Genomic DNA, 15,373 nt, shown 5'->3' with positions numbered 1-15,373 from the left:
AAGGACCCCAGGACGCCGCTGCTGCGCATGCGCAAACCTCCACACACATTTCCAAACAATCATCATTATCACCACTTGAATCTCTAATATAAGCATACTGTACAATCAGTGAAAGTTTGTATTTGTATTTAAACTCGACACACCTTAAACATTAATCTTTTCGTCTCTGGGACTTGAAACACAAAGCGGGTAAGTGTTTCGTTCAGTTTAATCTCAGTTTTAGTAATAAGATGATGCAGTTCTTTAAAGCCATCAGAGTCTGAAAAGAAACAAACGGTGAATAAAGAATTCATACTGATTTAATATTTTTATTTGCAGTCGGTACATATGCAAAACTATCTATATTCGATTATCCTCCTTATTGCATTGCTTAAGACTTCATATTCCATTTCTACTGCTTTCTTGGCATATTTTGGTAATATATATTTATTTAGATGTTAATCTTTCTTTTATTTACTACATTCAATACTTACATTTAATCACAATAATTATAATTTAAGTCTTAAATAAATTACAGTTTCCTTTGCCAAGTTACTTAATTCAGCCAAGACCAGTGTTATTGTAATTTTATTTATATACAATTATAAGGTAATTAATATTTTACATTAGATTTCATTTTATATTTTCATTTTATTTATTTTTAGTGTAAGTTTAAGTATTTTTTATGTGCATTTGTTAATTTGACTAGGTTCTTAAAATGTGATGTGATCTTTTTAATGTTTTTTCTTCAAAATCTAGACTTTCTTCTTTTATTTTGTTTTAGCTTTATTTCAGTCAGCGAAAAAGATAACAAAACTGAGTACATGCATATTGCATACATATATACATATTTTTATTTATACAGCTGTATATACAGAACATAATGCACAAATCTGTTCATACGTTTTCTGCTATTTTCTTTCTTAGTCCTATTTAAATGTTCTTCATATTAATTTCATATGTAATTTCTTGTGTGTTTTCAGTTTGCGAATGAAGCTCATTCTGATTCTGAGTGTGACTCATCACGTCAGATGTATTGTTTTATAATGAGCTCTTTTCTCCTTTCCATAAGGGCTGAATGTGTGATGGACACATACTGCAGTGATGATCAGTCTGATGCTGCCAGACAACAAGAGAGACACTATTACCTGCTGTCAGAGCTGCAGGCGCTCGTGAAGGACCTGCCCAGGTACAGAGATCAGATCACACCGCATTACACCAGATCACACCACACCAGATCACACCAGATCACATCACACTACACCAGATCACACCAGATCACATCACACTACACCAGATCACATCACACCACACCAGATCACACCACACCACACCAGATCACATCACACCACACCAGATCACACCAGATCACATCACACTACACCAGATCACATCACACCACACCAGATCACACCACACCACACCAGATCACACCAGATCACATCACACCACACCAGATCACATCACACCACACCAGATCACATCACACCACACCAGATCACACCACACCACACCAGATCACACACCAGATCACACCACACCAGATCACACCACACCACACCAGATCACATCACACCACACCAGATCACATCACACCACACCAGATCACACCACACCACACCAGATCACACCACACCAGATCACACCACACCAGATCACACCACACCACACCAGATCACACCACACCAGATCACACCACATCACACCAGATCACACCACACCAGATCACACCACACCACACCAGATCACATCACACCAGACCAGATCACACCACACCAGATCACACCACACCACACCAGATCACATCACACGATCACATCACACCACACCAGATCACACCACACCAGATCACATCACACCACACCAGATCACATCACACCACACCAGATCACATCACACCACACCAGATCACACCACACCACACCAGATCACACCACACCAGATCACATCACACCACACCAGATCACATCACATCACACCACACCAGATCACATCACATCACACCACACCAGATCACATCACACCACACCAGATCACATCACACCAGATCACATCACACCACACCAGTTCACACCACACCAGATCACATCACACCACACCAGATCACATCACACTACACCAGATCACATCACACCACACCAGATCACATCACACCAGATCACATCACACCACACCAGATCACACCACACCACACCAGATTACACACCAGATCACACCACACCACACCAGATCACACCACACCACACTAGATCACACCACACCACACCAGATCACACCACATCACACCAGATCACACCACACCAGATCACATCACACCATACCAGATCACACCAGATCAAATCACACCACACCAGATCACATCACACCACACCAGATCACATCACACCACACCACACCAGTTCACACCACACCACACCAGTTCACACCACACCACACCACATCACACCAGATCACATTACACCACACCAGATCACATCAACCCACACCAGATCACATCAACCCACACCAGATCACACCACACCACACCACATCACACCAGATCACATCACACCACACCACACCACATCACACCAGATCACATCACACCACACCACATCACACCAGATCACACCACACCACACCACACCACACCAGATCACATCACACCACACCACACCAGATCACATCACATTACACCACACCAGATCACATCAACCCACACCAGATCACACCACACCACACCACATCACACCAGATCACATCACACCACACCACACCACATCACACCAGATCACATCACACCACACCACACCAGTTCACATCACACCACACCACACCAGATCACATCACACCACACCAGATCACATCACACCACACCACACCAGATCACATCACACCACACCACACCAGTTCACATCACACCACACCACACCAGATCGCATCACACCACACCACACCACACCACACCAGATCGCATCACACCACACCACACCACACCACACCAGTTCACATCACACCACACCACATCACACCACACCACACCACACCAGTTCACATCAACCCACACCAGATCACACCACACCACACCACACCACATCACACCAGATCACATCACACCACATCACACCACACCAGTTCACATCACACCACACCACACCACATCACACCACACCACACCACACCAGTTCACATCAACCCACACCAGATCACACCAGATCACACCATATCACACCAGATCACACCACACCACACCAGATCACCCCACAACACACCAGATCACATCAACCCACACCAGATCACACTACACCAGATCACACCACACCAGATCACACCACACCAGATCACATCACACCACACCAGTTCACACCACACCAGATCACATCACACCACACCAGATCACATCACACTACACCAGATCACATCACACCACACCAGATCACATCACACCAGATCACATCACACCACACCAGATCACACCACACCACACCAGATTACACACCAGATCACACCACACCACACCAGATCACACCACACCACACTAGATCACACCACACCACACCAGATCACACCACATCACACCAGATCACACCACACCAGATCACATCACACCATACCAGATCACACCAGATCAAATCACACCACACCAGATCACATCACACCACACCAGATCACATCACACCACACCACACCAGTTCACACCACACCACACCAGTTCACACCACACCACACCACATCACACCAGATCACATTACACCACACCAGATCACATCAACCCACACCAGATCACATCAACCCACACCAGATCACACCACACCACACCACATCACACCAGATCACATCACACCACACCACACCACATCACACCAGATCACATCACACCACACCACATCACACCAGATCACACCACACCACACCACACCACACCAGATCACATCACACCACACCACACCAGATCACATCACATTACACCACACCAGATCACATCAACCCACACCAGATCACACCACACCACACCACATCACACCAGATCACATCACACCACACCACACCACATCACACCAGATCACATCACACCACACCACACCAGTTCACATCACACCACACCACACCAGATCACATCACACCACACCAGATCACATCACACCACACCACACCAGATCACATCACACCACACCACACCAGTTCACATCACACCACACCACACCAGATCGCATCACACCACACCACACCACACCACACCAGATCGCATCACACCACACCACACCACACCACACCAGTTCACATCACACCACACCACATCACACCACACCACACCACACCAGTTCACATCAACCCACACCAGATCACACCACACCACACCACACCACATCACACCAGATCACATCACACCACATCACACCACACCAGTTCACATCACACCACACCACACCACATCACACCACACCACACCACACCAGTTCACATCAACCCACACCAGATCACACCAGATCACACCATATCACACCAGATCACACCACACCACACCAGATCACCCCACAACACACCAGATCACATCAACCCACACCAGATCACACTACACCAGATCACACCACACCAGATCACACCACACCAGATCACACCACGACACACCAGTTCACATCAACCCACACCAGATCACATTACACCACATCACACCAGATCACATCACACCACATCACACCAGATCACACCACGACACACCAGATCACACCACACCAGATCACACCACACCACATCACACCAGATCACACACCAGATCACACCACACCACACCAGATCACATCACACCACCCAGATCACACCACACCAGATCACATCACACCACACCAGATCACATCACACCAGATCAGATCACATCACACCACACCACATCACACCACACCAGATCACACCACACCACGCCACATCACACCAGATCACATCACACCACACCACATCACACCACACCACACCAGTTCACATCAACCCACACCAGATCACATCACACCCCACCACACCACATCACATCACACCACACCACACCAGTTCACATCAACCCACACCAGATCGCACCACACCACACCACACCACATCACACCAGATCACATCACACCACACCACACCAGTTCACATCAACCCACACCAGATCACACCACACCAGATCACACCACAACACATCACACCACACCAGATCAGATCACACCAGATCACACCACATCACACCACACCAGATCACATCACACCACACCAGATCACATCACACCAGATCACACCACATCACACCACACCAGTTCACATCAACCCACACCAGATCACACCACACCACACCACATCACACCAGATCACACCACACCACATCACACCACACCACACCAGTTCACATCAACCCACACCAGATCACACCACACCACACCAGTTCACATCAACCCACACCAGATCACATCAACCCACACCAGATCACACCACACCACATCACACCAGATCACACCACATCACACCAGATCACACCAGTTCACATCAACCCACACCAGATCACATTACACCACATCACACCAGATCACACCACACCTCACCAGATCACCACACCTCACCAGATCACCACACCTCACCAGATCACCACACCTCACCAGATCACACCACACCTCACCAGATCTCACCACATCACACCTCACCAGATCCCATCACACCTCACCAGATCCCATCACACCTCACCAGATCCCATCACACCTCACCAGATCACACCACATTACACCTCACCAGATCACACCACATCACACCTCACCAGATCCCATCACACCTCACCAGATCACACCACATCACACCTCACCAGATCACACTACATCACACCTCACCAGATCACACCACACCTCACCAGATCACCACACCTCACCAGATCACACCACATCACACCTCACCAGATCACATCACACCTCACCAGATCACATCACACCTCACCAGATCACACCACACCACACCTCACCAGATCACACCACATCACACTTCACCAGATCACACCACATTTCACCAGATCACACCACATCACACCTCACCAGATCACACCACATTTCACCAGATCACACCACACCTCACCAGATCACACCACACCTCACCAGATCACACCACACCAGATCACACCAGATCACACCATATCACACCAGATCACACCACACCACACCAGATCACCCCACAACACACCAGATCACATCAACCCACACCAGATCACACTACACCAGATCACACCACACCAGATCACACCACACCAGATCACACCACGACACACCAGTTCACATCAACCCACACCAGATCACATTACACCACATCACACCAGATCACATCACACCACATCACACCACATCACACCACATCACACCACGACACACCAGATCACACCACACCAGATCACACCACACCACATCACACCAGATCACACACCAGATCACACCACACCACACCAGATCACATCACACCACCCAGATCACGCCACACCAGATCACACCACACCAGATCACATCACACCAGATCAGATCACATCACACCACACCACACCACATCACACCACACCAGTTCACATCAACCCACACCACACCACATCACACCACACCACACCACACCACACCAGTTCACATCAACCCACACCAGATCACATCACACCAGATCACATCACACCACACCACACCACATCACACCACACCACACCACACCAGTTCACATCAACCCACACCAGATCACATCACACCCCACCACACCACACCACACCAGTTCACATCAACCCACACCAGATCGCACCACACCACACCACACCACATCACACCAGATCACATCACACCACACCACACCACACCAGTTCACATCAACCCACACCAGATCACACCAGATCACACCACACCAGATCAGATCACACCACATCACACCAGATCACATCACACCACACCAGATCACATCACACCAGATCACACCACACCACATCACACCACACCAGTTCACATCAACCCACACCAGATCACACCACACCACACCACATTACACCAGATCACATCACACCACACCACATCACACCACACCAGTTCACATCAACCCACACCAGATCACACCACACCACATCACACCACACCACACCAGTTCACATCAACCCACACCAGATCACATCACACCACACCACACCACACCACACCAGTTCACATCAACCCACACCAGATCACACCACACCACATCACACCAGACCACACCACATCACACCAGATCACACCACACCAGATCACACCACGACACACCAGTTCACATCAACCCACACCAGATCACATTACACCACATCACACCAGATCACACCACACCTCACCAGATCACCACACCTCACCAGATCACACCACACCTCACCAGATCTCACCACATCACACCTCACCAGATCCCATCACACCTCACCAGATCCCATCACACCTCACCAGATCACATCACACCTCACCAGATCACACCACATCACACCTCACCACATCACACCTCACCAGATCCCATCACACCTCACCAGATCACATCACACCTCACCAGATCACACCACATCACACCTCACCAGATCACACCACATCACACCTCACCAGATCACACCACACCTCACCAGATCACACCACACCTCACCAGATCACACCACACCTCACCAGATCACACCACACCTCACCAGATCACATCACACCTCACCAGATCACACCACATCACACCTCACCAGATCACACCACATTTCACCAGATCACACCACATCACACCTCACCAGATCACACCACATTTCACCAGATCACACCACACCTCACCAGATCACACCACATCACACCTCACCAGATCACACCACACCTCACCAGATCACACCACATCACACCTCACCAGATCACACCACATTTCACCAGATCACACCACACCTCACCAGATAACATCACACCAGATCACACCACATCACACCTCACCAGATCACACCACACCTCACCAGATCACACCACACCACACCAGATCACACCACACCTCACCAGATCACACCACATTACACCTCACCTCACCAGATCACACCACATTTCACCAGATCACACCACATCACACCTCACCAGATCACACCACATCACACCAGATCACACCACACCTCACCCCTTCTACAAATCTCTCTCTCTCTCTCTCTCTCTCTCTCTCTCTCTATATATATATATAATCTTTATCGATCCTTTGGCAGACTAAACACTTTCTACCATGTCTGCTCATGTAAGTGGAGTAATAAGTGTGTTCGTTTCAGCTCGTTTCAGCAGCGTCTGTCGTACACCACGCTCAGTGATCTGGCTCAAGCGCTCATCGACGGGACGGTGTATGAAATAGTGCAAGGGCTGCTGGACATTCAACACCTGACAGAGAAAAACCTCTATAACCAGAGACAGAAACTACACAGCGAACACAGAGGTGTGTGTGTTTGTGTGCGTGTTTCAGGCCTTACTGAAAACAAGGAGTGTTTGATTTGTGTCTTTCTGTTTCAGCACTCAAGCAGGATTTGGTTCGGAAACACAAACAGGCTCTGCAAACGTGCAAGTCTCATAATTTGGCCGTTATGAAAACCAATCAGCGAGCCGAAAATGAGGTAAGATGGACTGTTGGTGTGTTTTCATCGAGTCCTACAGCAAACACTGCCTGACTGTCACCGTTTCAGGCTCTCGATCAGCGAGTGAAAGATGAGCAGAGGATGATGGATGAGAAGATCGTGGCTGAAATGGATCAGAAGGTTCTGGATCAACAGAACACGCTGGAGAAAGCAGGCGTATCGGGTTTCTACATCACCACCAACCCACAGGTCACTCTCTGTCTTCACAACTAACAAAAACATGTTCTAAGAACGTTTTGCTAATGTTCTTACTAAGTTATGAAAACATTGTTTTCTGAATGTTCTCTGAACATTCAAACCATCTTGTTTAATAAAAGTTTGAAAATCTTGATTATGTGAACGTTAAAGTCCCTGTAAAGCAGGGTTCCAGACTGCGACCAAATTGGTCGCATATGCGACCATTTTTTGAGAATGTGCGAGTTAAAATGTTATGTGGTCGCATTTGTGCGAGTGGACGCTTGAGCAACAGAACGCCGTTGTATCAGCTGCTGCAGTCCGTAAATTATGTTCAAAATGAACGAGTAGGCTACATCATGAATCAATTTTCCAAACCGTGTTTTTGACTTATTCTGAATCACTACGGTACGCTTATAATTAGGGCTGCAACCAACGATTATTTTGATAATCGATTAATCGGACGATTATTTTTTCGATTAATCGATTAATCGGGTAAAAAATTCAATTTGATTTTTTTGTTTATTGACTAAATAAAACCCGGTTACACTTTATTTTAAGGTGTCCTTGTTACAGTGTAATTATATATTTAAGTACAGAGTAATATTAAGTAACTACATGTATTTACTATAGGAATAGGGTAGGATTAGGATTTGGTTGAGGGTTAGTTGCATGTAATTATGCATAATTTACTGTTATTACTACAGTAAGTACATGTAACATATGTAACAAGGACACCGTAAAATAAAGTGTTACCTAAAACCATAAATTAGGATATTTATGTGTAAAAGTGTACTTTAAAAAGTGCAAAAGCCACACATTGAGTTTTAGTAATATCAATATTTGCATTGTTTTTAATGATAATTGCTGATGGCAAGTTGACAACCATGATTAATGTAAAAAAAAAAAAAAAAAAAACATTTATATCCAACATATTGTTTTAACACAATTTTTGTTAAAACAAATTTACACAGACATGTGTTCAGATGTGAAGATATAAACTAAAAACATCTAAAATATATAATTCATAAAATTTTTATTTAAAATTAATTGAATTATAAGCATACATTGATAAAATAAATATAGAAAGACTGAAAACAAGCGTGTGAACGTAGAGCTGCAGTAGATCGCTTTTGAAAAACAATTAAAACTTAATAGACAAATGCTGTAAATAGAGAACGGAATAGAAGTACGCAGCAAGTTAACAGGCTTGATTAAAAAGACAGGAAAAATGATGCATTAGTGCACAAGCATTCGCTGAAAACCACTGAGTACAGTGACTAAAACAATCTTTTACTGCTGCTGTTATTAACTGCCTTTATATTTAGTGCTTCGCTTTGTAAAGACCGTTTTAATTTAACCTATTTCTGCGGTAGCGCTATTTTAATCCATCACTTATGTTGCGAGCGAACTGATTGCGCAACCTGATGTTTGAGACACAATACAGACATCCCAAGTCTCCCGGAAGTTCTGGGAGTCACCCGCATATTGATAGCGGCTATTATCGATTTTATCGATTAGTTGTTGCAGCCCTACTTATAATAAGTGTTTATATTCGGACTATTTTATCCCGGGCTCGTCTCGGCTGCGGAGTAGCCCAGTGCCTGCGTGACTCGCCATAGACATTAACGGAGAGAAGTTCCGTCTACAATGTTCTTCCGCAAGACACGTGCAGTTTATTTATTGACGAACGTAGACGTCACGCGCATCGCACACTGATGGTGAAACGCGCCAATTACGAATTCACAAATTAAGGCATATAAAAATGATAAAAATGGTCTCACGAAACACGAAAGCCCCTTCCTCCTACGTCTTTTCAGCGGTTATATTTTCCTCTGTCGAGCGATTACTCTCATGATCGCTCGACAGAGGAAAAGGAAATTATTATAAAATCCAGAAGGTAATTGGAGTGTGAGATTTCTGCTTTTTGTTACAACTATAAACTTTGATAACGAAAAATCTGTATCAGTTTATTATAATAGCTACTCTAATCTTTTAAAATGTATGTTTAATGATTTTTAAAAGATAGAAAGATGATTATAGATAGATAGATAGAATATGATTCAAATGTAAATAGATAGATTGTATATAATTCAAATGTAAAATGCTTAAAATTACAGATTAAAATTACTGTCCAAAATCCATGAAAATCCTGAAATTTGGCAATGATAATTAATATATTACAGGTATTTCTGCTGCAACCCAGAAAGCCTTTGCTAGCCTTGGTCCATTAAAACCACTATTCATCAGCATGCATTGATTAATCCCATGGCATGTAGCAAAAAAAAAAAAAAAAAAGGTGCGACCAAATCATATGCTGGTGCGACCAACTGAGAAAGTTGGTAGCACCAGTGCAACCAGTGGAAAAGTTAGTCTGGAGCCCTGCTGTAAAGGCAATTCTAAAAAAAAAATCTAAACACGTTATAAATGTTAGAAATGTATTGCTAAAACATATTACAAAGACTGTGAACTGTGAAGTACTGAATTGTGGAGTTAGACCGTTAAACAGGTTTTCACCATTGCTATTTTCTGGATTTTTTTGGGCGGGGCTAAAACGGGGCTCGATGACGCACTGGAGCCCCTGAGCTCCTGGACACGCCCCTACTTGATGACGCACTGATGCTGGCCCCTCCCCTAACAATAGAGCCCATTCACATCAGTTTGCCGCTCAATCTCGAGTTACTGTCAGTACTATTACTTACTACAGCCTACAGTTTGCTAGCTAGCTATGCCTGCGACACGGAAATGCGTAGCCCCCAGCGGACACGCCCCCCCAGCGGACACGCCCCCAGCAGACACGCCCCCCCCCCCCCCCCAGCGGACACGCCCCCAGCGTCTGAGAGCAGAGAATAATGCTAATTTTTTCAAGATTTTGATAGCTTATTTTATGTACTTGCCGGCTTTTTTATCATTCACATTTGGCTGGGTGGCTAATAACACATTTTTCTGTGGTGTGACAAACTCAGAACACATACTTAATTTTGACTTTACAGGGACTTTAAGGTGTTTTGCGAACATTATGAGAACGATACTTTTGAAATGTTCTCTGAACATTCTTAAACAAGCAGTAACATTAAAAAATGTTAGATAAACGTCCAACTAAATTCTCATATCAAAAGTTATTAAAGGTTCTCTAAGCGATCCTGGGTGACGTCACTTCTTGTTGACGTTCGAACTATTGTCAAACAAAACGGAGGCTAGCTAGACCCTCCCTCCTCCTCATCCGCACACTAACCCCCCAAACCACACCCCCAAACCCTTCTTGTCGGTCATTGGCTGGAACAGTTTGTTATGTTTTGGGGAGCGGGTCGCTGCAGTTTGTTTTTGGTGCTGTTTGTGAAGCATGGGCTGTCTACAGAGATCGCGTTTCTTTACAGTGTGTTCAGGGGACAGGCAGCCAGCGGATAGTGAGGAGATGTTTGCTGTATGTGACAAAAAATGTTTTGGCCTAAAAAACACATGACATCGCTTAGAGCACCTTTAAAGACCAGATCATTTTGAACAAACACTCTATGTAGTACAACAATGCTTTTTCCATTAATTTCTCCCATAGGGATTTAAAAAAAATCTTTGTTATAACAGCCGTTATAAGTCATGAATCAAGCTAACCAGTTACGAGGTGGATCATAACACTACAAACTGCAATAACTATTTAAAAATCTGATGAAAAGACAAATTAAAAAATGTTAATTATATCTATAGAAACAATATTTTTTAACTTTTGCGGTGTTTCATGGGAGTGGGCGGAGCTATTTTGGTGTGGTTTACTTGTTTAGACTCTGATTAATGTAATGTTCTGTACAGCATCATGGGTAATGTAGTTTTTCCACTACAAATTCCTCTGTTAAAAATGATCATTTAAAAAAAATAATGTTGGCAGATGTCTTCAACAGAAGCAAATATCATCGCTTAACACACAGTGGAGTTAATTAGGTAAGGGTTAATGCCAGACGAGGTGTCCATTGTGAGGTATTAATGGACGACAGCGAGGCGTGAACCGAAGTCCATTAATACCTGACAATGGACACCTCGAAGGGCATTAACCCGCTTATACCATGGTCACTTGCCAAATAACCCATTTTTAAAACATTAGTTTATATTTTAATTAGTTTTACAATCGAAATCTAAAGTTTTTACAAACAATAACTTGGTTTCCCTGGTTACGCCTGACGGTTTATTTAGCAGCCGGAGATGTTTATAGTCCGCTCAGCTCGAAGAACCCTTTAGTTTAGCTAACTCACAAGCCAGAAAGTTAACGTATTTTTTTTCATGTAAGTTAGGCTTGTCTAGCCATGGGCGTTACACTTTCGGGTTTTTTTTAACCTATAATTAAAACACACAGGTAGGCATAGTATAACGGCTAACTAGATGTTTGTTTTGATAGAATAAATTGTAAACAGATACTTTGACTGCCTGTTGCTATACGCACAACCGGCGCTACGTCATAGAATGTCTCTGAACAGATTCACGCCCACTTTTGGGGGAAATAAACTAGACTTCCCATAGACTTCAATACAAAATAGCGTCACAAAACAACGTCCGTACACAGCCGAAAGGCGTGAATAACTTAAGAAATCATTAAGATTAAACATGTCAAGTAATTATATGTCCACCCTGTCTGCCATAGAGCGTAAAAGATACATACACAAACTTAATTTGGTCAATTTAAAAACATGTCCCTTCATTCTCCCAGCGTCAAATTGGTGTAACAACCCCACCCAGTGGCCAGAGGTGTCTTTCTTTTACTGTCTATGGTCTAACCCTGACATTTACTCGTATCGTACTTCATCGAGTCACCATATGGTAAGCCAATGAATGATTTTACTTCGTTTTTGAAAGTAAACGTCTTTAAATGAACTATATATTTTGTCTTATAATATACATTATAATATATATAACCTCACTGGGTGGGGTGGTTGTTACACCAATTTGACGCTGGAAGAATAAACGGACATGTTTTTAAAGTCCCCATGAAATCAAAATTGACCATACTTACTTTGTTTGCCTAAATTGATCGTTTTGTGGTGAACAATTCATCCATGCAAGTCAATCCACACAAAAAAAATGTTTTGGCTTCGTAATCTTTAATCAAATTTTGAAAATGCCCCTCCCCTCTGCATTGGAGGACCTTGCCTGATGACGTAGGCTTTACGGTTTGGGCGTCTGCTTAACATCCGTAACCACGCCCCTCCAACTGACAGTAGACAGGCTGAATGAAAACACCTACTTTTCTAGATCCAATCAGGTGCTAGTTGGAAAAAAGCCACGCCTAATATTTTGCCTCATTTAGTATTCCGTTTCTCTCGGAAATACGTCACAACACTGGAGAAAAGTCGTTTGCAACTTCCGGTTCACGGGGACTTTAAATTGACCAAATTAAGTTTGTGTATGTATCTTTTACGCTCTATGGCAGGTAGGGTGGACATATAATTACTTGACATGTTTTATATAAGTGATTTCTTAAGTTATTTACTCCTGTCGGCTGTGTACGGACGTTGGTTTTTTCCATTATTTTGTATTGAAGTCTATGGGAAGTCTAGTTTGTTTTCCCCCAAAAAGGGGCGGGGACGAAATTGACAGTTAAGTTCCCGGATGTGCCGGTTGTGCGTATGGTTACTCACAGCTGATGTAGCCAGCGCATTTATTAATTAATTTCGAACGGTAAACAGTCAGTTTCACCAGAACTCCTTTACTAGGTGTCCTCTATCACTCTTTAATGGACACCCTGCAGCCAATCAGAATCGAGTATTCACCCAGACCATGGTATAATTATAGTTAAAAATCAATTTCGATATGGAGAAAATGAATGGGGTTTTTACTTTCGTAACCGACTGTTGCGCCCTTTGAATGTTACATGAAGAATGTTTGTTCTTTACTTTGAGAGAACCTTGATTCGAGTTCTGAGGACGTCCCTGTCAGCTGGGTCACTCCTGCTCTGCTTCTTTTCTTTTTTTCATTCTTTCCAAGCCGGTTTTGTGTGTCACAGGAGGTGATGATGCAGATGAATCTGCTGGAGCTGGTACTGAAGCTGCAGCAGAAAGAGACTGTTTCCGGATCTCTGCCTTGAGACACTCGACTGCGTGCTCTCTGATGGTGTGGAAAGACTCAGACACCAGTCGAGCTGAAGGACCCGTTCTGATTACAGTAGGACGTCAGACCTTCAAAAGTGTTGGAATCTCTTTTTGTTGACATTTATGTGATAAAGATGATGATGGGCTGAAAGGTCAATAACATGACCCTGGACAAGACTGAAAAAGTGCCTTCCTTTTGACATTAAATATTGTTTTGTATATAAAATTGATTTGCATCCAAGCTCGTTGGCAAACATTCAGTGCACTGTTATGATTTGTGTTATATGTTAAGCAACTGTATTATAAAAATGAAAACTGACAGTGTGTTTGTTTGATTTATTTTTTTGAACAGGATTTGCATTATTAAATCAGATCAAGCTTGACCGTCTGCTTTGCATTATTGAAAAAGTGTTCAAATATGTTGGAGAATTTTAAACCATTGATTTTAGGCAATGAGATGCTGGCGTTTTATCATTCAACAGGTGAGTAAGGTCTTTTATTGACTGTACTCTTATGATTTATGACTTCTGTTTTCTAGTTTTTTTCACCA

General features: G+C 43.8%; 1 protein-coding gene across 1 annotated transcript; it reads left to right on the top strand.

Annotated features, from left to right (window-relative positions):
* The first annotated feature begins 65 nt into the window (after positions 1–65).
* dgcr6 (DiGeorge syndrome critical region gene 6) lies at positions 66–14,855 on the top strand. The gene is made up of 6 exons (XM_056238283.1): positions 66–189; positions 1,052–1,168; positions 8,222–8,382; positions 8,457–8,557; positions 8,627–8,767; positions 14,739–14,855. Exons 2-6 carry the CDS (start codon positions 1,065–1,067, stop codon positions 14,817–14,819), a joined length of 588 nt encoding a protein of 195 aa, XP_056094258.1. The 5' UTR covers positions 66–189; positions 1,052–1,064; the 3' UTR covers positions 14,820–14,855.
* The last annotated feature ends 518 nt before the right edge of the window (positions 14,856–15,373 follow it).

The sequence above is a fragment of the Rhinichthys klamathensis genome, unplaced genomic scaffold (assembly GCF_029890125.1).
Source record: "Rhinichthys klamathensis goyatoka isolate OS25496 unplaced genomic scaffold, OSU_Roscu_1.1 h1tg000514l_1, whole genome shotgun sequence".
Taxonomy (NCBI): domain Eukaryota; kingdom Metazoa; phylum Chordata; class Actinopteri; order Cypriniformes; family Leuciscidae; genus Rhinichthys; species Rhinichthys klamathensis.
Note: the sequence above shows the minus strand (reverse complement) of the source record. Positions and strands in the feature narration are given on the sequence as shown.